Raw genomic sequence first — 25,017 nt, 5'->3', positions numbered from 1 at the left:
AAAAACGCGATCGTTTGATTTTCGACGAAAACCATGAGGTGTCACCTCATGGTTTTGATGTGGTTTTTGGCTAAAGTCTGATGATCCCAAAAAAGTTGAGCAAAAGTGTCAGGAGGTAAGTACTAGTCGAAAGCAATTGTTTGGTGTTATTCCGGCGGTCTAAAACCGCTTCTAGTGCGAGAAAACACGGCTCAAATATGTCCAAGTTTCGCTGTGATTTATACATTTTTACTAATAAAAAGCAATGCAAGTAGGCTGTTTACCTGAATACGCATTTTTCTGATCGACACGGACATGTAGTTTCCTAGAATAGCCAAATCTGCAGTTACAGGTTGTTTATGAAGGGTTTTTTTGTTTGATAGTTAAAATTTGAAAAAAGAAATCATAGTAAAATGCTATCATAATAGATTACGGACAGTTTGTTTATCAATCCCTATGCCAACACATGAGTTGATGTCTCGGTATTATCGAACAAACGCAGAAACCTCGCATTCAGCACATCTCCTGATGCTTTACAGTTGGCGCTATCCGTAAATGCTCATAACAGCGATGTATAGTCGCCAGTAAGCGTCTTGGCTCGAGCAAATTCAGAGGTTGGATTAAGCTCGCAATGCTAGTATGCCACGCTCATGTTTACAAAAGTAAATGAGTAGACAGCATTGTAATCTAGGTCGTGTTGAATACCTATGATACGCAACCTATATGGTGATGGATAGAATTGATCTGAAAGCATAAATGTCACCAGTAATGCCATTTTACAATAGCCTAATCGTTTCGGCTTGCATTTCCATGAAGCTCCCTGTATATTGTGCCCTTCAACACATCTAGCGACTGATCAATCATATTTAAATACTCCAAATTGATGCTCTACCAACATGTCTAGCTATTGTATGGACTTGAAGTGCTGTTTCTATAAATAATGCATTGCGCATGATAGCAGATCCACATGCCAATATCTATGTGATAGCATCCAAATAGCGGCAGCTAGTTTTCTGCTGCTATTTTATAAGAATGGGTGGTGGACCCTTCATTACAGCACACCATAACCAAAACTCATTTGAAACCAAATGCCTTTATTACAAAGCAGCAATATGGCCTCCTGATGTAGATCTTACAACTTGCCATTGTCAAAAACATGGGCGATACGTATAGCAATGCAAAACAAAGGTAGCATTCTCTCTCTTTTTTTTTATATATATAGAATAACATTGAAACGAACGATGTATATATAGTTATTTGTTTACTCGCCAAACAATCTTCTGACACGCTTAAGGACACTATCTTTCTCGGGATCTGAATAAGGAATACAAAAGGATGAGTATGTTGCGCTGTAAGGTTGAAAGTACACATTGTTACCATAAGGATGATCTTTGGAGGGTATCTCGAGAATAGCAGGGAAAGCTGCACTGTGTCCATCCACCAGCTCTCTAATATCTTCAGCAACCTATGGACAGTGCCGCATCAGCATAAAACGCGTGCACATTCAAGAGACGCACAACTTACATGTTGATTGATCAAAATGATAGCAATATCTTTGCGTTTGGTATATTCGATAAAGGTTTCCTCAATCGTACCCAAAGGTGTCTCTACATGTTGATACTGCATAAGATGCCGGTTGCGTTTTGAGTGAAATTATGAATACGTACTGGCATCAACTACCAAAAAGTTTCTCTTTTGCTGTTGGTTCACATTGCCAATACCAGCTAATAAGAGACCTGTAACAGAATCCTAGCGTATGCTGGTAAATGAACATTTGATCCTTTTCTGATGTCTGCTCTTCACTGTACCTCATCACCAATGACTGCAATGAAGTTTCTGTCCTTTTGAAGCGATGCTGTTCCTGACATAACAAAATAGTTGTAAGGAAAACAAAAAAAAAGAAGAAGCAAGACGATTGTGAAATTATAAGGAGACAGAGTTGTTTCGGACAAAACACACAGCAGCAAGTCGGTCATCTACATCATCGTCCCACCAGATTAGGCTTCCGGTTGTACATCTTTGAAGGATTTGCATGCCATGAACACTGCACTTGCCACTGTAAAGAAGCATTTGCATTAGGCACTTGGATCGTCTTGCATGTTGGTATTATTCTACTCATACATCTACCATGTGCACGTTTGATCAAATTGATCGGCAAACCAAATTCTGTTTGGTGAGCTATATTCAAGCACATTTGACAGTGAAACTCTTTTTCTTTTCACAAACACATTTATCATGGAATCCAAGGCAGAGACAAGTCAAAAGGAAGAACTGTATGATGAAGTATACTTTGATTCTGATCAAGACTCAGACCAAGAAGAGACAGTAGGCTTTGGCTTACCGGGACAATCAAAGAACAAACAAGGTAAAGGATGGAAAACTTTTTTTCATTCTATCTGTGAAGCAATTGACCAGACAACTTAGAGCCTAGAACAAAGCAAAAGGTGATAAGCAATGACGAGCTACTGTATGATCCAGACATGGACGATAAAGACGAGGAATGGGTAGCTAAACAAATCAATGGCAAGTAGATTTTGGGCATACATGTCATTCCAGAGACTAACATACAAAGTAGACGATTCCATGCGATCCAACGAAGAAGGGCCTTTAGATGATAAAACGGATGCGATATTATCATGCCCCATGTGCTTTACTACGTTATGCTACAGCTGTCAGAGGTAGGCGAAAGAGATACAGGGCATTATAATGAATATGCGCACTCATGGCATACTGTTAGACATGAAAAGTACGCAGATCAATTTAGAGCCATGTTTGTGCGCAACTGTCATACAGTGCCAGGAGAAAGATACAAGATGAAGGGAGACAACGATAGCGATGAATACTTTTATAAGGTTATCTGTGATACATGTGGTATTCAAGTGGCAATGCTGGATGAAGATGAAGTATACCATTTTTTCAACGTGGTAGCAGCATCAGCATAGTAGAAAATCTAATATCTATGGGCCCAGTAAGAAGCAGAGGAAATCACAGTATCCTGTTTCTCTCTCTCCAGCTACAATAAAGAAAAGAATGAGTGGATCTCTACTTGACGGGTACTCCTTCGTGGAACTTACCTCTGTTTGGATTTGTTTATGGATCATGCACAAGTAATCAACATAGCTCATTTGATTAAACGTCTCATCTTCCACCAGCACTTTGGATAACTCCACCTCCAAATCCATGCCATGTCGGATCACTTGCAATCGTGGCAAATAGGGAATGTCGTTTGTACTTGCATAGTAGATTTGTCGCAGTTGGTTGTTGATCGTGGAATTTTCAATGACAGGCAATTGCTCCATCAGTGGGTTAATTTCATTTCTATTGGATGTGCCAAACATGCCTTCTACCAGCTGAGGAGATGCGTTGGCTCCAATCCACACAAACAGTGCGCTATGGCTCTGAACCCAGTAAATACCGGCTGGATCAAATCTATCGTAAGAGAGTCGCTCCAACGGTAACGGGCCCTGCTCCTCGAACCACGTGTGTAACTTGACACACTTGGGATATAAAAATTGGATGGTGCCTGAAATACTTAATGCCTTGATCTTTCTAAAGAAATACACGCGGGTATCGACATTCAAGGTTGGATCTATCATGAACCTTGGTTAGATAAAGCGTAATACACGCACGCAAGCGCCTGCTTACCTTTTCTCATGATGGCAGACTTCTTCATGGAAGAGAACAGCAGTGGCAAATTCTTGTAGGATTCAGGCAAAATGAGCTGAGCAGCAGAAGCACCTGAAGCACAGTATTTTCGATACGATGTCAAGATCTTAACAGCCAACTGATCCATGTCGTAAGAGAGGTCGGTCAGTGATTTCTTGGCTGTCAGTGTAATGTTGCGCTTGATGATGAAATTGAGTGAAGTATCCAAGTCTGCTAGTTTGAAGACGGGGTTCGCTGTAACACCCACATTCAAGCTTAGATTGTGAACACGCACGCGACGTTGACCTTGAGCAGTGGTATAGAGCAGTGCACACTGAAAGTAGACAGGCTTATTCTCCGGTAATTTGCCATCATGTTTCAATGCGACACCCACCGTCGTATCCGCATTGATGTTGGCCAACTCAAGATCAGTAGCATTACTCATGTTGAAATTGCCATAGTGATCTTCCACAGACAGCCCGTTGGAGCAACGTACACGCAGAGCAGCTCGATAACCCTGCTCACGATAGATGGCATGCTTGAAATCATGCATGAATTGTACACTGTGAAGCTGGGCATCAAAGTCTGGCAAGTAGTGTGTATCGCCACCTGTCAGAGCAGAGAGAACGCCTATGGTGGCAACATCCATGTAGGGAGTAGACAGTGCAGGGATAAGCCAGAGATCAATGGAGACACCTGCTTGAACACAAGAGGCACCTAACTGCGTATAAAAGGTATCCTGAGGTTGGAACAAGCCCTTTTCTCGTTCCTGGCCATATATTTTTGGATCGTCTCGGTTCTTGAGCACACCAGGGCCCAAGGAAGGTAATGAGGATTGGAATACTGTAACTTTACCACCAGTAGTCTTGAGGGCCAAGGCAGCCGCTTGAACAGCAGAAGCAAACACAGCATGAGGCATGAGATTGTGCTCATTATGGAACAAGGCAGGCAATTGCTCCAGCAGACTCTCAATAGCAGCTCTTGATTCGGTGGGATCTACAAACATATCTTGTGCAGACATGGGGACAAAGACATCATCGATATCCGAGACCACCATCATGGTAGCTTGTTCGCCCTTCAAGTTCCAGAAATGAACGGATGTATCAAACGTCATGATACCAATTTTGATAGAAGGCGGAAATCCAGAAGCAAGCATGTGTTTGAGTATTTGCACCAATGTCCCCAACACAGGTCTCTCCATGGCTCGTCTAGACACATCAATCGCAACCAGCCAATGCAAAGGCTTTGGTTCTATATCCTGCCAATACTCTTCAGGAGCGTCATATTCAATGGATCCCAACATGAACTCGGGTCGTTGTTCAGCATCCATGCGTCTACCACTGATATCACAAGGACACACATCCTCTGGTGCCACTGTATTCTCATACTCACACAAGTTGCACACAAATTTCTGACCGCCCTGTGTAAACTTGCACCATGGATTGATGTAGGCTTTGCAACGAGAGCATCGAGCAGCCAGAGGAACGACGAGTAAGGCTGTGTCATCTGGATGCAGTTGAGCCAGCGGTTGTAATACGAGGCCAAAAGGCAATCCAGTATCTCGCATCAAATCAGCAGTGGCAGGGACGGTTTGTAGAGTGGATCGCATAAAATGAGGATTGCAATTGCCTTGATCCAAGCTGCGAAAATGGGTACTGGCTAGAGGCAAAGGCTCCTGAAGATCACAGGTACCGTAATAGGCGTCGGGAGTCTCGTATTTAGCCATGTCTTTGGTTTGGATCTGTACAGGTGATGGGATCTGGTTGGGATCAATGCGAGGTTTGGCTCCAGAGCGATGTGGTAGACCAAGAGGCGTGTTGACAGCCCTTTGTTGCTGTTGTGGCTGCTGCAGTGGCTGTTGAGGTAACTGGCCCATGGGTTGTTGCTGGCCCATAGGCTGTGGTAATGCATTTTGTGGTTGTGGTTGTTGATATTGCAGCTGTTGTTGCTGTTGTGGTGGGGCTGGTAAATTCTGTTGCGTGTTAGATACAGGTATACTAGGCACCTGTGCATAAACTCGCTTAGCTCTACCAGATGGTCTCTGCAGAATGACAACAAAAGAGTAAGCATTCGTATCGTCGTATATCACAAATCAGTGACACTTACGCTATGTATCTGCATGTTTGACATTTGAGCTTCAAGAGGAGCAGCGTTTCCTATTGAAGGTGATTCCGTTGACATTTGATTGCTATGTTGTGGCGATACTGATTGAGGAGGCAGAGGAGACTGTTGAGAGGGATACATTGGTTGAGGCTGTACTTGTTGCTGTTGTTGTGGAGGAGAAGGTTGAGCGATAGGTTGGGCTAGTTGTAGTATTGAAATTAGCAATCTACCATGCTATCTTCATGTTACAAGCCAATTTACCTGGTGGTCTATAAGGCGAGAATCCCGGTCTAACAGCAGGTTGTTGATTTACGAATGGAGGTGGGGGACGGCCAGTAGCAGCTAGTATATTGCCAGGACTTTGGGCAAGATAAGGAGGGGGAGGTCTGTTATTGAACATAGGTTTGAATGGCTGTTGCTGTTGTTGAGGTGAAGGGATTCCCGGCCGAAACATGGGAGGGCGTTGACCTGGTGGATTATTTGGTGTAGCCATAGTGCAAAAAAGAAACGAAATAACTTTATTGCGCAAAGAGCGTTTTCAAAAGGCACACAGTTGCGAATTAGAATAGCCGATATATTGGAGGTGTAGCGTGATTGATTTGTTACACCTGATGGACAGTATACCAGCTTAGTTCAAGTCCAGAGTATTGAAATCAGCATTGGGATCATTGATTCTGGTATCGACGTTTATAAATGACAGCAATAAAGTGCTATTATCAATGAATTACCTTACAGTCTTGAAATCACTGTCTAGATGATGGTTGCTATGCAACCCTATTCATGTAGATCCACGAAGAAAGCTTGCATTCGAGATATAAACACTGGTGATGATCTCTGGGTTTCAATCAACCCTCATACATCAGATTGGAGAAAAACTTTTTCGTATTGCTTGTTTTGTGCACTCAAATTACATGTCTACCGAAGCCAAGGCCAAGACGACTGCCAATGCTGGCACCAAGCATCGACATTATCGAAAAAATCCTGCCAAGCAAGCAAAAAAACCTGCAGTTAAAAAGGCACAAGAGGAAGAGGGATCCTCATCCTCCGAAGAAGAAGATGGTGAACTTTGCTTTATTTGTACAGAGCCCATTAAAACATTCGCAGTGGCCCAGTGTGATCACCGTACTTGTCAGAAATGTACGCTTCGTCTCCGAGCTCTCTACGATACTCGCAATTGTGCTTACTGTAAGGTACGTAGTGCTACCATTGTACAATGAAATGATGGCGCTGACGATCAACATGTAGGCCGAGCAAAAAGTAGTGGTCTTCACACAAGATGCCGAGAAACCATTTGAAAACTACACTGCAGATGATACTCCTTTTACCGATAAAAAGTTAAACATTAAATTCGAGACACAAGACATGTACAAGGAGGCAATGCACATGTTGGAGTACAACTGTCCTCACACCGGATGCGCAGAGACATTCAAGAATTGGGGTGAACTGAAGCAGCATGTTAGAAAATCGCATAGTCTCAATATCTGGTAAGATCGCATAATGTGGCCACCCCTGGACAGTATTATACTCAATGCATTGTGATAGCGATCTATGTTCTCGCCATAAAAAGATCTTTCCTTACGAGCACACATTGTACACTTCAGCTCAGTTGACAAAGCACCATCGAGAAGGCGATAAAGAGTTCAACAAGGACGACGAAACCGGTTTCTCGGGCCACCCAGAATGTGCATTCTGTAAAATTCGATTTTTTGGTGATGATGAGTTGTTTGTGCATTGCCGTGATCAGCATGAACAGTGCTTTTTGTGTGTGCGTAATGGAAATCGACACGAGTATTACGTCAATTACGCTAGCTTGGAAGAGCATTTCAAAGCAGACCATTGCATGTGTCTTTACCCTCAATGCCTGGAAAAGAAGTTTGTCGTGTTTGATTCGCCCATTGATTTGAAGGCACACGAAGTGGAAGTACATGGCGAATCAACCGCTGGCTTACAGAGATCTATGCAGACGCAGAACAGACAATTAGAATTGAATTTCCAGTACGAATCATATAGACATCAACGAGATAATAACAATAGAAGAGGAGGAGGAGCAGCAGCAGCAGGAAAGAAGAAGGAAGATAGCGCCCAAAAAACCAACCATAGACAACACACGGCTGCTAGTGGTTCTTCTACACCCTCCAATGCCGCCATTGGACCTAACGATTTCCCAAGCATGAGTCAAGTGAATGCGGCTCTGACAGCTACTACCACAACAGCAGCAACAAACCAAACTCGTATTATACCTGGTGCAAGCACCAAAAAGAACAAGGGAAAGGGAAAGGCATTGCAAAAGCCTGCAGGATTTGGCGCACTCTCAACACCTATAGCAGTGAATGACAGTGGAGGAAGTAGTGGCGGTGGTGGTGGAGGCGGTGGCAGTGGTACCAGTAATCTGGATCCTCAGGATCCCACTGTGGCTAGCCATACAGCGTTTCTGTCCAAAGTGGGCAATATGCTCCAAAGTAAGGCAAAGGTGAATGAATTTAGATCCTTGACAAGTGCATTCAGAAAGAACACGTTGAGTGGCGAGGACTATGTCAATCAAATTGTAAAGTTGACAAACAATAATGTGGAGCAATCTAGCAAGATTTTCAAGGGAGTAGAGGACTTGCTGGACATTGAAGACAAGAAATGGGAATTGATCCGTGTATGGAGAAACAAACACACAGCAGTAAAGTATTTGCCATTTTCTGTGTGTGTGTGTGTGTGTACCTTGATCTGACACTAATGTCTAGATGACCAACTTCCCGGCTCTTGATGTGAGAGAAAGAACACCCGTTCAAACCTCTCGTGTGTTGGTGATTAAGCCCAAGCAGACCAAGAAGGTTGTTGGGGGAGGAGCCAAGTCTAAGAACGTGTGGGACAAGGTAGCATCCGCAGCCAATGTTGCCAACAACATGACCAGCCGACCTTCCAGTGCTCAGAGCTCCATCCGATCATCACCACAAACATCTCGCCCTGGTTCCCCTGTAAATACCTACCGTCCATCGTCCAACGTCAACAACAAAACTCCTTGGAGTGGATCATCATCAACCAGCGTCTCTGCAAGCAACTCAGCGCAAGATTTCCCTAGTTTAAAACCCAAGACATTCCCTGCCCTACCTACGGCTGCGCCTAAACATCAAATGATCTTGAATATGCGTAGACAAAATTCAGGGCAGGGCGCTATCAATGCCTGGAATAGCGGCGGAAGCAGCAGCGAGGATGTCTCTGAATCAGCAACGGACGAGGCATCATCAGCAGCCGGTAACAGCGGCAAGAAGAAGAAGGGCAGAAAGAACAATGTCTTGTTTAGAGTTGGTTTATAAATTTGTCATGATTAGAGGGCAAGGCGGAATAAAAAAAAAAAAGAGTGCTTGTCCATCACTAAAAATTTTTCTTTTTTCTCTTGTTCTTCTTACATTCTAAACTACACTCCATGTCGCCATCTACGCCTGCGATACCACCTATCAATGAGTCCAAAATGAAGCTGTATGAGATGTTTGCACAGAAACAAATTGCTCCACCTCCAAACTTGTCTCATCCAGGCGTAGTCGCTTCATCGTCTTCTTCTTCCTCCAGTAACAGTAAGAGATTTGACAATGCCATCAATTCCAAAGAACACGCTTTAACGTCCATGTATAGCTGTATTCAACTTTCCCGGATTCCAGCCATCAAACGACCTGTTTACAACTAAAGTGGAGGTAACATGAAGATACAGAGCAACCTTTTCATGATATTCACATTTTCATGGCATTTATCCACCACTAGCAAATGTTGATTGAATTGGATCGTCTATTAAAGCAATCGGGCAATTTGCCATTTTCATTGTTACCACCGCACCATGACATTATACTAGTGATGCGACAGATACCGCTGCTGATAAATCAGAGCGCACAGCCGACATTACTGAGATCTGTAGTGGAGAACGTCATCTATCAGTTGTATCAGTCGAATACTGGATTAGCAGTGGAAGTTTATTGTCGATTTCTGCAGACCCTGTTGGAACTGTCACCAAGCATATCAAAAGAGACGCTGAGCTGGTTGTTGTATTCGGAAGATGAGGTATTTGGCGGTACGGTTGCAATAGCATAAATTTGCTGATTCTTTCTATCCACCAACATAGAGAAAGAATGATGTGTGGGTCATCACATCGCTAGTGAAATACGGCTTGATCCCGCTAGAAGAATTTGATGTCAAGCTGTCAAAGCAATTGAACCACAATCCAACAGAGCAACACATCGAGTTTGTAACCGAAATACTGCAAAACTGTTTGTTGACAATGAACCCCATTACATCCGTCGAGGAGCATGTTTTAGTGGTCAATGCATTGATGAAGTTGGAGTCGCCAAAGTAAGATGCAGACAATAGGGCAAGCTTCTTCAGCAACTAACTACTTATCCAGGGCCGTTGAATTAATACAAGATTTAGAGAACAGATCAAATCAACTATACAAGCACCTGAACCCAAAGAACGACTCTTTCTCACTAAGACTACTGTTTGCAGAGTGGATTCGAGTGTGTAGAATCAATACAACAACCAACACGCTATACAAACAATTTGCGCAGAGAATATTATCACAGGTGTCATCCAGCACAGATAGATTGTGCTTCTTTTTCAGACTCTCGACAGAAACATGCATCGAACTATATCCACCCGCTCGACCCCAAGCCATCGATGCGTACACAAAACTTATTGGCTATATGGTGCGATTGCAAGAGAACAACATGGCAAGAATCAAAATGATCTCGCATGTATTGTCTGTCATTGTCCTTGTCATTGCACATCAGCACGAAAACCAGAGTATCCATTTCAACCAAAAGCCTTTTCTCAAACTACTCAGCTCATTATTTATCGAACTGAATAATGCAACAAACCGAGACAAGCACGCTCATGCTGGGTTCATTACAGTATACAGGTAATATGTGCTCCCTCGAAAGATTCTACATTGATGCATCAGAGAAGACTGATACTTTCGCCCCACAACACTAGCAATGTGCTGTACACGCTGGAACCCTCCCAATTCCCCGGATTTGCATTTTCATGGCTGCAGCTCTTTTCACATCGACTCTATCTGCCCCTTTTATTCGCTACGGATCAAGAAGAGGCATCGCAAAAGGGACAAACCATCTGCTTCAAACTGATATCTGCCCATCTCTCATTTTTAAATCAACTACTTCAACAGAGATCATCCCGTCGATTCACTCAATCAGAAAAAGCATTTTATCAGGGCACACTCCGATTCTTGGTTGTCATGTTGCATGATTACCCCGAATTTCTCTGTCGACACTACCTATCACTGATTCAGCTCTTGCCGGTGGATTGCATTCAATTACGAAACGTGGTACTCAGTTCATTCCCGAAAACAATGATCTTGCCCGATCCATTCACAACATCATTGGGCTACATGGCCGCCAATTCGACTGTGCCTGAACTGTACATCAAGCAAGATTATTCTGATATCATTGCCCTGCTGGATGCTTACCTTACAGGCTCAACAAAGTCGGTGGGCCGCCATATCATGAAGCATCTCAGAAATGACCAAGACCAGCAACTGGACAACAAGAAATTGCAGCAACTGATATTCTATGTCGGCTCACATACAACACTAGACATTGACAAATCACTGTCTGAAAATCCCGCAGTTCAAATCATCAAGTATCTGTTAGCGCACATGGAGGAGAGTAAAGATCGCTACCTTGTCATCAATGCCATTGTAGATCATTTGCGGTATCCCAACACTCACACCTACTTTTTCAGCATGACCTTATTGCACCTGTTTGCGTCTCAGTCAGAACCTATCAAGGAGCTTGTTACAAGGGTGTTATTGGAGAGACTCATTGTCAATAGACCTCACCCGTGGGGCTTATTGACAACCTTTATACAATTGATCAAGGAGCCCATGTTCACAGAGTACGAGTTTATCAAAGAATCTATGACTCACTCTCCAGATATTAAACGCTTGTTTGATAACGTACTCAAGTAAGTTGGGTTCAATTGTTGCCTGGAAGTTCATGGAGCCAAAAACAGACAATAAACTGAGTGCTATATACTGTTACTAGATCAGCAACACAATATTTGACTTGAATAATATGATGCATGTTCTTTGGCTGTTTATGTTATGGTGAATTGAAGTAAATAAATATTTTGAAGGATGGAAATCAATACACATATTTGCAGGCAGTTATAGCCTCTTTTCAAAGTCATGCATAATTTAAAATATAAGTGTATAGAAATGTGAAGCCACTCAAAGCGCCAATCTAGCATACAACCTTTTTGCGGGTGTCTATTAGATACATGACCGTCCCGAGCAATAGAAAATTCTTGAGAACAGTAGCATATTACAAAAGCTGAGTCCACGCAAGGTACTGAGCCGTAAAAAATAGGGTAGACAGCTGTGCATTTCGTATCAGGATTCGCAATTCGATGAATGTTTGATAACTAGGAAGCCTGCCAATTATGAGAACAGCAAAAAAAAAATTGAAAAAAAAAGTAGATAGTAGGCTATGCTATTATAGTGCACTTCAGTTCGCACTTCAGTTCGCAATTTCTTTCTCATTAGCATCGCAATCATCATTGACCATCTTCATGCGGGGAAATTCTGTCAGCCAAAACCAATTAGATCTCCAGACGTTTTTTGCTCGAAATGGAAATATTTTGCTGGATTTACGACTTGTTTGGTTTATTTTGTCAGATTCGATTATATAAAATGTAAAGATCACCGTATTCTTCCTAAAGCTTTCTTGGAATGCTTTTCAAGGCGCATCCAATGGTATCAAGTAAGATAGATGTTTTGAATAAACTTGTTGAGCAATTTTTGAAGATATGAAATGGGGGTTTTGGCCAAACGGTCGAATTTTTGTATACAATTGTTTCACAAACAATGTCTCAGGGGCTGCCCTAGACCCATAGCAACATTTTGATTCAAGATATACCATAGTAAAAGTCTTCGTTATCAAGGTGAAAAACGCGATCGTTTGATTTTTAATGAAAACCATGAGGTATCCCTCATGCTTTTGGGTCGATTTTCGACAATCCTAAAAAAGTTGAGCAAAGGTGTCAGACAGCTACTGCTAGATAAGAGTACTTGTGTGGTGTTACTTTGACGGCTTAAAACAGCTTTTAACAAGAGAAATCACTGCTTGAATGCACTCAAATATCGCTGCAATTGGCACATTTTGAGTAGCAAGAGGCAATACATGTATACTGTTTACTTAAATATGCAGTTTCCTCGTCGATGCAGGTGTGAAGCATCGTGAAAGAATCAGATCCACAATTTCCAATTAGTTATAAAGGGCCCTTTCGCTCTGCTTCGGTGAGTACCGGCCTGCGCAGCGGCAGCTCGCCCTACCAATTGCCCTTGCGTATCTTATCAAAATACTGCTACTTTCGATTTGACCTTCCACTTATACATAAAAAGCCTTCGTATTATCTGTGGATCTGACTCTTATGTGATGCTCTACATCCATGTATACGTAACTACCTCATATACGGGCAAGCAGCATACTGATATTATCTCCTTTTAGTCCTTGGTGTGCCTGATACAGCAAAATATGGCTGCCTTTGGGCTGCATTTTCTCGCGTTTAAGACCGTTTTAGATGGTCAGAATAGCACCAACCAATTGCTCTCATCTAGCAGTTACTTATTGCCACCATTGCTCAACTTTTTGGGGACCAAAAAAATATGGATGAAATTCGACCAAAAACCATGAGGTATCCCTCATGGTTTTCATCGAAAATCAAATAATCGCGTTTTTGACCTTGAAAATGAAGACTTTTACTATGGTATATCTTGAATCAAGATGTTTCTATCGATCCAAAGCAACCTCTGAAATCGTCTTTGTGGGACTTTGATATGTAAAATTTCGACATTTTGGCCAGAAACCTCTTTTCATATTTTCATAAATTGCTTGATAAGTTTATTCAAAACATCTACGTTAATTGGCACCATTGGATGCGCCTTGAAAAGCGCTCCAAAGAAGCTTAAAGAAGCATTTTTTTTTTTTGTAGGGGAGTTGTACTCCATTTTTTATTTAAAGTCCTCTAAATGTCATGATGAGGGAAGAAGAAGACTGGATATATTTTTAAAGGCAAGGAAATGAAAGGGAAGCAAGGAAGTGGAATACGACCATAAAATACGTGGGGGTACATACTTACAAATCAAACTGTAATTCCGATTCCAAGCGAGACAGAGAACGGGCAATAGATGTGTTAACGTTGAGAGTGACAAAAGGGACATGGTCGAAGATGGAGCGCCAGTGGGCTTGCCATATACAGAGTAGACTGGTAGCGAAAACTTGGTAAACGGTAAGCTCTGGAAAAGGTAAGGAGGCAGAGCGAGTGGGTTCAGCTATGGATAGAGTTTGAATGCCGTGGAGGAATGGGAGAAGGACGTCGTCGGTCATCGGTGTGTGGGATAGGTATGTAGTGGCGAGGAACCGCCATACAGCGAGTTTGAGAGGACAAGTAAAGAAGAAATGTTGGATATCCTCCGGGCTCTGGGTCAAACAGAGAGGACACGAAGGTGAAGGGTGAGTTGTGGGGATGAAGTGGTGGAGGATCGATTTGGAGGGAATTTTTCGATGGATAAGTCTATACCATACAGTTCGGGATTGAAGGAGAATAGGTAGTTTCCAAAAGAGGCGCCATTGGGAGGGGGAAAGAGGTGAAGTGTTGATGGTGGGCATGTCAGTGGAAACCAAGTGTTTGTAGTATTGAATACTGTTGAGTGGCACTGTTGAAGGTAGTGGTGTTATAGGTTTGATTAGACGGCGAATGAGTGGGCGGATGTTGTGGGGGTTGGCACCAAAGGAGGCACTGGTAAATGAATGGCGAGGGGCCTGACGGCAGAGAGCGAGAAAGAATGGTTGGAGGTAGATTTGGCCTTCCTCAATCCAACGGGCAACTCGATGAGATATTCTTGGATAATGGCAAAACTCAAGGAAGGTCCAGTTTCTAAGACGGATCACTTGTAAGTCGAAGTCAAAGGTAAACACATCTATTGCGAGCAGTTTCTGGACGGCGTGATGTCGGTCAAACAGTTGATCTGGAGCTGTGAAAGAAGAGAAATGGGGGTGAGTAGAAGGGAGGGTATGTAAGATAATTTCAAGGAAAGGTAATGATAAACCTGTATGAAAATCTAAGTGACAGGTTGTGAAGGAACGAGGTATTCGATCCATGGTGGTAATGACATTGGTGAGTATGTTAAGGAAAGCTTGGTGTGGACTGGGTCGATGTTGGAACCAGATGGTTTGTCGAGCAGCAGGAAAGAGTAAGTAGTAAAAGTAATCAGAGAAAGCGGTAGAGTGGAAATACCATTGCAGGGAGTACTGGAGGAGTGGAATGCTTGGGGTGGTGTATGTCGGTAATAGTGGTGAATGACAGGCGGCTAAAATGAGGGGGCAAATCCAGCGCCATTGGAGAGCTTGTTGTTGGACAATGGGATCTAAAACTTGGAGGCCGCCATGATGGCGAGGCTGTTGAAGGGTTCTAAAGGAAAGTTTGGGGAAGATACGAAAGTTAATGAAGGAGGACCCAAGGCTGCGTAAGGAGAGTAATTGAGCTTTGGTGAAAATAAAGTTGCGCATGACATGCCAGAGTTTCGAGAAAATGAGTGTGTTGAGAACGGTAGCTCTTCCACGAATGGAGAGGTTCCGTTGGGAGTGAATATGGATGCATTGTTGGATATTGTTGTAGAGTTGCTGGAAAGCGAGGTTGCGTTGGGATAAACTGGAGCATATGGGATAGCCAAGATATGTTACTGGATCAGGAGAGGTGCGGTCATGCATTTGGTGGATTTGGTGAGTAGCAAGAAACTCGCGCCAATCTGGTTGTGGTTGTCCAGAGAGCGAAATGGCTATAGTTTTTCTGTAATTTAGTAGTGCATTCGATGCTTTCATGTATGCATTGATAGAGTCCTGCAGAAGAAGAAAATCCGAAAAGTTCTTCAAATAGACTAATGTGTCATCTGCATAGGCTAGAATTTTGTACTTAATTGGATTGCGATGGGTGGGAGAGACTGAAGGAGTGTTGCGAGGGGAGTCTGGCGGAGGGGATGAGTTGGTGAGGCTTTCGGTTAGATCGTCCACGTCGGCAGTAGGTGATGGATGTGGTGGGGCTTCTTGTTGTACATGGAAACCCTCAAAGGTAGGGTTCTGTTGAATGGAGCGGAGGAAAGGGTCAAAAGCAATGTTGAAAAGGAGGGGACTGAGTGGATCACCTTGGCGAAGGCCTCTTTCTTGAGGGAGAGGTGCCTTGGTGATGTGGCCATTAATGTTGATCTGAATGTTAGTGGAGAAGAAAAGTGAGATGATACAGTGTGTTAAAGATTGTGGAATACCAAATTGGAGCATAATGTGTTGAAGATATTCGGGATGAATACGATCATATGCTTTTTCTTGATCCAAAAGAAGAGCAATGGTGGATGAATGGTTGGTAGTAGCTAGGAGTTTGGTGGTCTGTAATGTGAAGCCGTGCTCGCCAATGAAGCGGTTCGGCATGAATCCAAGTTGTTGGGGGCTGATTAATTGTTGCATATGTGGCATCAGACGCTGATTGAGCAGGCGTGTGAAGATTTTAGCATCGCAGTTGATTAACGAGATGGGACGAAAATTCCTCAGGTCTGTGAGATCGCCCTTTTTAGGGAGCAGGCACATGCAAGTAGTGAGCCAGCTGTTGGGAAAGATACCGAGGGTAAGAGCCTCCTTGAAGACGGCATGGGCAAGTTGGGCTGTTTGTTGGTGGGATAATAGCACCGCTAGGATTTCATAGGGTAGGCCATCCGTACCTGGGCTGCTATGGTTGGGCGACCGCTGTGCACCAGTCATAATCTCGTCGATGGTAAATGGCGTCTCCAAGGTGGGTTGGCTGTTTACTGGGATCTGTGCTGAGGCAGGGATGGTGTTGCAGAGTTCAGAGATGCTGGTATAATCTATGGAGTCAGTAGTATATAGCTTACGATAAAAACATACTGCAGCATCCTGCATAGTCTCTGCCGTATCGCAGATGGAGTGGGTGTCTGGATGTTGGAGAGCTAACATGGTGCGTTGAATTTGTCTAGTGGCGATTGTGCGTTTGAGGTATCCGGCAGACGTTTCACCCTGTTCACGCCACATTTTACCCGCACGAATGGTTTGTTGGATGGAGATCTCCTGTTGCAGATCGCTGATGAGTTTCTCGATAACGGGTAATCGTTCTCGGAGAATGGCTGGTTGATTCTGATATCGTTTGAACAACTGGTTGCGTTTCCTTTGAAACCTTTTGAGCTGTCGGTTGCGCCAAGAGCTGTGGCGGCGACCAATGCGACGGGCAATGGTTTTCACTACGGCCTTGAGTGCATCCCATTGTGCTTGAGGGGAAGTACCTGGTTCCTGGAAGAACTGATCTAACGCCTGGTGGATTTCGGTGACGAAGTACTCGTTCTTTGCTAGCTGGGGATTAGCTCGCCAAAGTCCAGTACCCTGTTGAGAGGAGGAGAATTGAAAGGTGGTATTGAGGATGGCATGATCAGTCCATTGGGAGCACATAAAATCAATGGAGGACGAGTGTAGTTGTTGAAATAGCGTTGGTGAGCAGTAGACATAATCGATGGTCGACCGTGAGGTCCCGCGACGGAATGTTGGTAAAAGTGGCCCATCATGTTTTGAGCGGGTACATTCGATGAGGTGATTGCTGAGTAAGTCATGCCAGCGATGTTGAGCCAGCATGGCAGAGTGGTGGTGGGGTTGATCTGACTGTATAGGGGGAGAGAAAGAATCAGTAGTATAGTTGGTGTTGTCAATGGCATAAGAGGTAGCATGATAATTAAAGTCACCTAGTATAATCAGAGATTCACGATCCACTGCAATCGTGGATGGTTCCTCTGTAGATATTGGAGGTGGTTGGATGTCAATGGTGATGGGAAAGGTGTCCAGAGCCCAGGTATCGGGGTGAAAGAGTGGAATGGTAAGCAGTTGTGAATAAAAGTGGGCTCTGGACGACGCCGTGGCAGGAGCATAAATATTAACGAGTGTGATGGGTGAAAAGAGTGCATTACAGTGTGTTACCTGACACACTATAATCCGGTCATCAAGGGTAACGTTGAGCGGTTGGATGATGATTTTTGGGTTGAGGGAGACAATACCACAGTGGGATGTCCAGATGCTGGTGTTGGTTTGAAATTGCATATTCAGTCGTTCACGGACTGATTCGGTAGCATGGGTTTCTTGGAAGCATAGAATGTCATATTTCAGTTCAGGATTACGAAGGAATCGTACAAATTCGGAACTGGTGGTTGGGTTGGAGAGCTTACTGAGACTTCGACAATTGAGTGAGCCTATCTTAATAGTTGATCTATAATCTGTCATAGGTGGGTTAGTAGCATAGTGTGTCATAGAGGGGGCATAAGGGTGGGGATTCATATAGTTACTAATTAGGCCACGGGGGCTGAAGTCTCGTCAGCTCGGATAGTGGTGGTGTTAGTGATGTTTGCCTCGCCCATGGTGAGGTCTTGTTCAGCGGCGGTGGGTGTAGTAGTCGTTTGTTGACGCTTGTAAGCTGGAACATAAGTTGGTTTGATGGACTTAGCTAGTTGGGCATACTCGTCTTCAGGAATGAAGTGTTGCTTAAAGCAGAAGAAGCGGGCCACTGCCAGTTGGTGGTGCGGATCCTTCAAACGCCCGATGATGACCTTCAATCGAGCAAGGAAAAGGCGGCGACATTCGGCAGCTAGGAAAGTAGGATCAGAGTCGGTATACTTGGGGTCACGCAACGTGGTGGTGTCCATGGGATCGAACTGGATAGGTGCCAACTCGTACTTGGTCAATTGGGCTTCCAAGGATGGGATGTAGTCTATGTGGACGAGAAGGCCACAAACATGACGGTCGGGGAAATGGATATCCAAGATCCGCTTGTTGTGGATGCCCATAGCATGGAAGTTATCCCTCATTTGGCTAATGGGCGAAGGGCTACGGTTGGGAATGTAGACAAATCGGTAACCATGGTTGGGTGACACGACCGAAAATTGACGAGCAGCAGCAAGACCGGCATCGTTAACATTAAGGTTGAGAGGTTGAAGCCTCTTTCGAGGTATGGTTTTAGCTTTGGGACGTTTGACGGCAGCAGGGTCCGCTTGTTTCTTGGCGACGTCGGCAAAAGAAGGTTGGGCCACAGTAGTTGAAGGAGGTGAGGCAGCAGTCGATTCAGGGGCAGGGAAGGTCTGCGGAGCTTGCTGTGATTCAAGTTGACGAATCCGTTGCTGAGCATCCTCTAATTGTTTTTTGGTGAGATCCAAGGAGGAACGAAGGACCATGTTCTCCTGGATGAGAGCTTGCATCTCAGAGATTTGGGATGCTTGACTATCGAGGCGGGCGTAAATGTCCTTGAGATAGTCAGGGAGATTGGGGACGGAGTGAATGTTGAGGTCACTCAGTGAAAGAGGGGAAGGCTGAGCAGGGATCGTCGTGGTTGAAGCTACGTTGGGCACGGCTACGGGAGGAATAGCGTTGGCAGCAGGTGGTAGGGTGTTCTCGGCCATGGCTTTGGTGATGGAACGGGTGAGTCGGGTTGTAGCTGTTAACTTGGGACGAAGGCTAACAGATGAGGGAAGAGGGGTAAGTGTTTGTCTAGCTAACGTGGAGAGTCGACGTTTAGTAGAGACAGACGGGATGGTAGACGTTGTAAGGCGATTCTTAGTGGTTGTAGAGACTGGCTTGGATGGAGGAGTGGGTGTTTTACTGCTTGGATTTGTTGGGATTTTCACTTTATTTACTTCTGTTGTTATTATTTGTTTTATCGCGTTAATAGTGTTGTTTTCGGGGTTTGAAAGGCCCTAAAAACAATTTAGACGAAAGAAAGGTGAGCTTAAAGAAGCAGAGGACGATTATCATATTTTTATAGTCGAATGTGCAAAAATAGTTCAATCGAGTCGAAAATCATCAAGATTTGGCCAATCTAAAACAGACTATGAGTCTGGGTTTGAATTAATTTCGGCTGGTGGTGCTGGCTGGCAAACTCAATGCCCTTTTCATCATGAAGGCAATACAGTGATAGATGCATTTGAAGCGTATGGAAAGTAGGTGGCAAATTACATAGCGCTATTGTTAGTCTTGCTATTCTTCTTGCATTCTATATTTAATAGCGCCAGCCTACCAAAATACTTGTCAGATCAGCTTCTTTCCTTTTTGAGACTTTGAAAGTGTCTAGGGACTAAACATTTATTATGTTATGATGATATGAGCCAGGCCTGACAGATGTCAGGCAATTCAGTTGCTGTAAAAGTGTCTAGGGACTGAGCATTTATTATGTTATGATAAAATATGTGTGCGAAATTAAGATTGAATTATAAATTAGGTACTCGTAATTAGTGTGGTGATTGGATATGTAGCAAAAATTAATAGTAATCGGTTACAGGTATATTGTCTTGTGAGTTGGCTGCAAGTACAGCAGCTGACGATGAGGATGTTACAGTGAACTCTTTCAGTACGACTATAGTTTCATTGTACCCAATTCTATTTACTTTTCTTTGCAATGCCATAGATATTCGAAAGGCAGGCTTTATCTTTTTCTTTTTAACCATGCCATCAGTGTTGATTGATATAAAAGCAAGTTTTTGTTGGATTACATCCAAATCTATAGCAAAAAAGAAAAAAAAAGTAAAAAAAAAAGGTTAGGAAATGTTATGTCCCATGTTGATTTGGTTTGTATCCAACATCTACCTTGCTCCTGCTTATCTCCCATTGTCTTTTCGTACAGTATATGTTTGCTTTTTGTTCGAGGTAAAGTCCACTGAAATCCCTGTTGATTTACATTATTGCATATTGAGCAAGAACACTGAACCAATCGACCCAGTCTTTGCTGTGCTTCTTTCATTTATATTTGTGAAACAAGAGGGAGAGATGTAGAGGGAGGAAAGAGGGCGAAATGGTGCCTCGCTCCCCCCACTTTTGTGCATGATATAAAAAATTACAACTATCTACACCACTACCACACATACTTGTACCCCGCCATGTCAATTGTTCTGCACCAGGGTCTGGTAACTTGGGTCTCTTGTTTCTCTTCTCATTTTTTTTTGTCTACTTTTACTTTATATCACTAGATAAAAATGCATCCACCTTTAGAAGCTCATAAACATGAAGGCTGTGACAAAGTCATTGAAGCTTTGGAAGAATGCCATAGAGCGGGCACATTCAACAAATTTATTGGCACATGTAATGCAGCCAAGAGAGCAGTCGATGAATGCTTAAAGGAAGAGGTATGTATAATAAAGTCGTAGCGTAGCTCAGCGCAGCAGTGGGTGTCCTGACATGACTCTTAGTTTCTTGTAATGCGTGCTGCAAATAAAGGAAAAGCTCAAGAAAAGAGAAAGAGAATGGAAGCCATCTGGAGAGAAATTGACGAACCACCTGCTGAACTCAAAGAAGCCACTGCTTCAAAATAGACTTGCCTTGTGTTATCCTAAATTCTTTTAGTAATCCAGCCAAGGTTCCAATAGATGTCAAGGAAGAAAAACGACGATCTTTTAATTATTTTGTGTATCCTCAAAACATGAATATAAAATTGCACAATAATCTCTTTCCATCTCACGAACATCCCCCCCCCCCTAGTTTTCCCCTGTTCTTCAATAAATTTTTGCATTCGAAATCCAATGTTCAAAAGGAAGTCATTCACTACAAAATATGCCATCATCGTGGGTGTGATAGTCTATGTCTACATCTATATACTACCCATACAAAAGCAGCATTTGATTCCTCAGGCATCATCAGCATCAACACCAATTGCAAGCGCTGATGATCACATCCTAAAAGAGAATGCCTATTTGGGCAATTGTCTTGGAGCCAACGTTGAGCGAAATGTAGACAATAACCACCGAGATAGCAACCGAGCTTACTGGAACCAACTCTCTGACATTTCAATGGACAGATACAAATTTGGATGGAAAGACTTTGTTCGCCAGGAAAGAACAAAACCACAGCCTACAAGATGGGAAGACGAGAAGGGCATAGTCTTTGTAGCAGGCAACGATGACACAATGAAGCGCACGGTTGGCACAATTCGACTATTGCGTTCCTTTGAATGCACATTACCCATTGAAATCTGGCACATGGAACATGAAGCTCAGGATGCTACTACATTTACCAGCAAACTACAAGCACTAGGCAACGTGAGGTTGCGTGATCTTTCTGATTTTGGATTGCCTAGATCCATAAGTAGGATAAGAAATCGGGGCAAACAGTAAGTCATCATCTTTTGAGACTACATACACTGTACGTTGTATATTAAATCAAGCCATCTAGATTTCAGGTCAAGGCAGCAGCCATCATCAACTCTCGATTTCAACATGTACTCTACCTTGATTCAGACAACATACCAACCCGCGACCCTACATTTCTATTTGACTCAACCGAGTACAAGCAAATAGGAGCACTATTTTGGCCCGATTTCTGGAAAACAGCAGCAGAAAACAAGATATTTCAATTACTCGAAATTGAATGTATAGACACTTGGGAGCAAGAGTCTGGTCAGATTGTAGTGGACAAGGCAAGACATTGGATACCTTTGCAACTAAGTTGGTTCATGCAGTACTTCCATGAGGTTTATTTTCGACTGTTGAATGGAGATAAAGATACATTTCAATATGCATGGCGAGCATTGGATGCGCCATTTTATCGCATAGAGACGTTTGTAGGTATGGGAGGACTGATGTTGAATGGGACATTTTGCGGTCATAGCATGCTTCAGTATGCAGTGGATGGAAATGATCACCCACAACAACCTTTATTTGTGCATGCAAACTTGATGAAACAGATCCCAAAATCGGTCTTCCTTGGCAACAGTGGTGATATTGAAAAGCAACGTCCGTGGCATCTTATCAAACGATACAGAGATGATCGATCCAACAATTTCCTAAAGCCAGAATTTTACACAGTGGGAAATACGACCATTGGATGCATGAACTTTGCTAGTAGAAAATTTGAAAATGAATCGCCTAGCTATGTGGAGTCATTTGATGAGGTATTGCCATCATTTCAAGACGAATATTTTAGATTAGGAGGCATTGGAGGCTATGAATAAAATAAGAAAGATGTATTTATTGAGTTGATAGATAAGTTCATAATATGTGTAGTTAACTGCATAAGTCTGATAATATAAATAAAGAAAAAAGCATGAAATGGATCGTAAAATAAATGAATGTTGTAAATAATCAAGAGCTATCGCTTATATTTGTTTTTCAGTATTCATTCTTGTTGTTGTTGTTGTTGTTGTTGTTGGTAGAATAAAGTTGCGAATATGCGTATTGAGCCTTTCTTGTCAATTCTTGTTTATCATACATATTGAAAACTAATTCTTCCAAAGGAACAGTATCCAACAAGCGAATAGTAACTTTTGGAGCATGCTTAACACCTGTGGCCTAGACAAATAGAGATTGTCAAAATTTAGATTTTCCTTCGAAATGCAATCAAAACTTACTCGGACAAATGGAAAGAAAATGTCGCCAAATACTCGCTTTTTCTTGTTTAGGGTCATGCCCTCCAACGAGTTCAAGATGGCAGTTGCAGAGTTGAAGTCATTTGTAGCGGTCTGATCGTCGATTTGATGAGGTACAAGAGAAGGGGTGGTTGACATGGACGAGACCTGTGGCTGATGATTAGGAGCATTTTGAAACAGATAAAGTGCTTCATAAGCTTCGTCAATCTTCTGCTTCAGGAAGGTAGGGTTGAACAAACAAAGCGACAAATCCCTTTTCTTCAGAGACTGGATCAAATCGACCAAATCATTGAGATCTTTCTGTTGATAATCCTTCAAGTGAGATGATACAGCGGCGCGAATCTTTTGGTTCTGAATTTGACTTGTAGTGATAGACGTGTTGGTGTCGTTTTCTTGGGGTTTCTGGTAATACACAGGAAGACTGGGAGAAGACGATACCAAATCAATCAAAGGTGGGCTATTGTTGGGTGACACCAGTACGGTTGCATTTGCTGTATTTGTTGTTGTTGTTGGAGGTACTGCAATATGCATCGATGAAGTATGATACGCATGATGAGGTACAACAGGAGATTTATGCATCCAAATACCAGTTTCATTCCATGGATTATGATTTTGATGAGAAGGCAAGGCAGACTATAAAGTAAGGGAAGTCAGGAACCAATATCATATGAAGCAACAAAGTAAGGGGGAAGGGACAGGGGAAAAAAAGATCGGTTACCATGGTAACCATGAAAGAGTAATAACAAAATAGCTAGTGCTTGTTTGTTTGTTTTTCTTACAGAAACATGTTATAAATAATAATTTACCTTTGCGGGTATATTGTGATGCTGTTCTGGAGCAAAACCATAAGAAGGGGAAGTTGTTGTGGTATGATGATGATGGTAAGGTGGAGATAGTTGAGGTGCATACACATTGCTGTTGCTGTTGTTGTATGTATTGGTAGTGGATGCACTTGTAGGAGGAGATAGGTTGATGTACTCTTGATGTTGTCTTTTAGGTTGCTTTTGTTGTTGTTGTTGTTGTTGAGAAGAAAGAAACTTTTTGTGTGTATGAAATGTAACGATAATATTCTTTGAGTTCAATAAGGCACCGTTCATATTTTGCAGAGCATCGCTTGCTTCATCCATATGCGTAAAGCTAACAAATCCATAGCCCTTGGAGACACCTGTCACTGTATCCTTCATGACTCTAGCAGAGATGATTTTACCGTAAGCTCTAAATCTTTTGAACAAATCATAGCTAGTAACTTCAGGATCCAAATTCTTTATATACAAGTTGGTATAATCGATCATTGCTGTGGTATTGTCATGACTACCTCGAACATCTCTGACACTAGTAGCAGTGTTATTTAAATGAACATAAGGGGCCGTAAGCTATTTCAGCAGAGATTAGTTTGGTTTCGTATGCTACAAAGGATAGATGGACATACCATATTTGCGTATAGTATATAAAGAAAAAGGTATAGGGAAGCAGAATAAAAAGAATTTAATAGCTAGGCAACGAAAAAGTTTAAATAGATCTCTGTTGAAAAAATAATGGCACATGATCCAGGACAAATAATAATAAACCGTTCTTTAAGCGAAAAGGAAAGATCTTGGATCTTGTTGCAATGTGCTTCTACATCTAAAAAAAAAGCAAACACTTGGCTTATTCCCTTTCCAAGATTATTTCCAGCAAGAAAATCATGCATAAACATCAAATTTCTATTTCCTGAAATTTCATCGGCGTCTCGTTTTATTGCAATGAAATATCACTTGCTGATGACTCTATCATTATTGCTTGCACATGATTGAAGTTGAACCTTCCAATCATATACTCATTCTTGATTCTCTCTCTTTTTACCCCCCCTTT

At 42.7% G+C, this 25,017-nt stretch overlaps 10 protein-coding genes across 10 annotated transcripts; 5 read left to right on the top strand and 5 right to left on the bottom strand.

The window, feature by feature from the left end:
- Window positions 1-1,240: 1,240 nt before the first annotated feature.
- RPS14B_2 (ribosomal 40S subunit protein S14B) lies at window positions 1,241-1,847 on the bottom strand (the record flags this gene model as incomplete). Its single annotated transcript, XM_064831196.1, has 5 exons — window positions 1,241-1,293; window positions 1,357-1,444; window positions 1,504-1,586; window positions 1,647-1,728; window positions 1,788-1,847. 5 exons carry the CDS (start codon window positions 1,845-1,847, stop codon window positions 1,241-1,243), a joined length of 366 nt encoding a protein of 121 aa, XP_064688064.1.
- Window positions 1,848-2,214: 367 nt separating this feature from the next.
- On the top strand, window positions 2,215-2,921 carry ATC70_012012 (uncharacterized protein; the record flags this gene model as incomplete). The annotated part of the gene is made up of 4 exons (XM_064831195.1): window positions 2,215-2,344; window positions 2,404-2,502; window positions 2,555-2,657; window positions 2,717-2,921. 4 exons carry the CDS (start codon window positions 2,215-2,217, stop codon window positions 2,919-2,921), a joined length of 537 nt encoding a protein of 178 aa, XP_064688063.1.
- An 8-nt stretch (window positions 2,922-2,929) lies between these two features.
- On the bottom strand, window positions 2,930-6,220 carry GUF1 (Translation factor guf1 mitochondrial; the record flags this gene model as incomplete). Its single annotated transcript, XM_064831194.1, has 5 exons — window positions 2,930-2,992; window positions 3,054-3,568; window positions 3,625-5,665; window positions 5,731-5,927; window positions 5,989-6,220. The coding sequence occupies 5 exons, from the start codon at window positions 6,218-6,220 to the stop codon at window positions 2,930-2,932; spliced, it is 3,048 nt and encodes a 1,015-aa protein (XP_064688062.1).
- Window positions 6,221-6,638: 418 nt separating this feature from the next.
- On the top strand, window positions 6,639-9,032 carry ATC70_012010 (uncharacterized protein; the record flags this gene model as incomplete). The annotated part of the gene is made up of 4 exons (XM_064831193.1): window positions 6,639-6,917; window positions 6,973-7,211; window positions 7,270-8,395; window positions 8,460-9,032. The coding sequence occupies 4 exons, from the start codon at window positions 6,639-6,641 to the stop codon at window positions 9,030-9,032; spliced, it is 2,217 nt and encodes a 738-aa protein (XP_064688061.1).
- Window positions 9,033-9,142: 110 nt separating this feature from the next.
- Window positions 9,143-11,689, top strand: HSP78 (chaperone ATPase hsp78; the record flags this gene model as incomplete). The annotated part of the gene is made up of 6 exons (XM_064831192.1): window positions 9,143-9,290; window positions 9,349-9,407; window positions 9,475-9,768; window positions 9,830-10,056; window positions 10,109-10,621; window positions 10,696-11,689. 6 exons carry the CDS (start codon window positions 9,143-9,145, stop codon window positions 11,687-11,689), a joined length of 2,235 nt encoding a protein of 744 aa, XP_064688060.1.
- Window positions 11,690-13,856: 2,167 nt separating this feature from the next.
- ATC70_012008 (uncharacterized protein) lies at window positions 13,857-18,074 on the bottom strand (the record flags this gene model as incomplete). The annotated part of the gene is made up of 1 exon (XM_064831191.1): window positions 13,857-18,074. One exon carries the CDS (start codon window positions 18,072-18,074, stop codon window positions 13,857-13,859), a length of 4,218 nt encoding a protein of 1,405 aa, XP_064688059.1.
- Window positions 18,075-18,112: 38 nt separating this feature from the next.
- On the bottom strand, window positions 18,113-19,216 carry ATC70_012007 (uncharacterized protein; the record flags this gene model as incomplete). Its single annotated transcript, XM_064831190.1, has 1 exon — window positions 18,113-19,216. One exon carries the CDS (start codon window positions 19,214-19,216, stop codon window positions 18,113-18,115), a length of 1,104 nt encoding a protein of 367 aa, XP_064688058.1.
- A 1,566-nt stretch (window positions 19,217-20,782) lies between these two features.
- kri1 (Kinetochore protein Spc24) lies at window positions 20,783-21,118 on the top strand (the record flags this gene model as incomplete). The annotated part of the gene is made up of 2 exons (XM_064831189.1): window positions 20,783-20,932; window positions 20,996-21,118. 2 exons carry the CDS (start codon window positions 20,783-20,785, stop codon window positions 21,116-21,118), a joined length of 273 nt encoding a protein of 90 aa, XP_064688057.1.
- Window positions 21,119-21,325: 207 nt separating this feature from the next.
- On the top strand, window positions 21,326-22,752 carry SWE1 (mitosis inhibitor protein kinase swe1; the record flags this gene model as incomplete). The annotated part of the gene is made up of 2 exons (XM_064831188.1): window positions 21,326-21,912; window positions 21,975-22,752. The coding sequence occupies 2 exons, from the start codon at window positions 21,326-21,328 to the stop codon at window positions 22,750-22,752; spliced, it is 1,365 nt and encodes a 454-aa protein (XP_064688056.1).
- A 157-nt stretch (window positions 22,753-22,909) lies between these two features.
- YOP1_2 (ER membrane protein DP1/Yop1) lies at window positions 22,910-24,598 on the bottom strand (the record flags this gene model as incomplete). Its single annotated transcript, XM_064831187.1, has 4 exons — window positions 22,910-23,089; window positions 23,149-23,799; window positions 23,973-24,539; window positions 24,596-24,598. The coding sequence occupies 4 exons, from the start codon at window positions 24,596-24,598 to the stop codon at window positions 22,910-22,912; spliced, it is 1,401 nt and encodes a 466-aa protein (XP_064688055.1).
- Window positions 24,599-25,017: the final 419 nt, after the last annotated feature.

This window comes from Mucor velutinosus (genome assembly GCF_035048745.1).
Source record: "Mucor velutinosus strain NIH1002 chromosome Unknown tig00001567, whole genome shotgun sequence".
Classification (NCBI taxonomy): Eukaryota; Fungi; Mucoromycota; class Mucoromycetes; order Mucorales; family Mucoraceae; genus Mucor; species Mucor velutinosus.
Note: the sequence above shows the minus strand (reverse complement) of the source record. Positions and strands in the feature narration are given on the sequence as shown.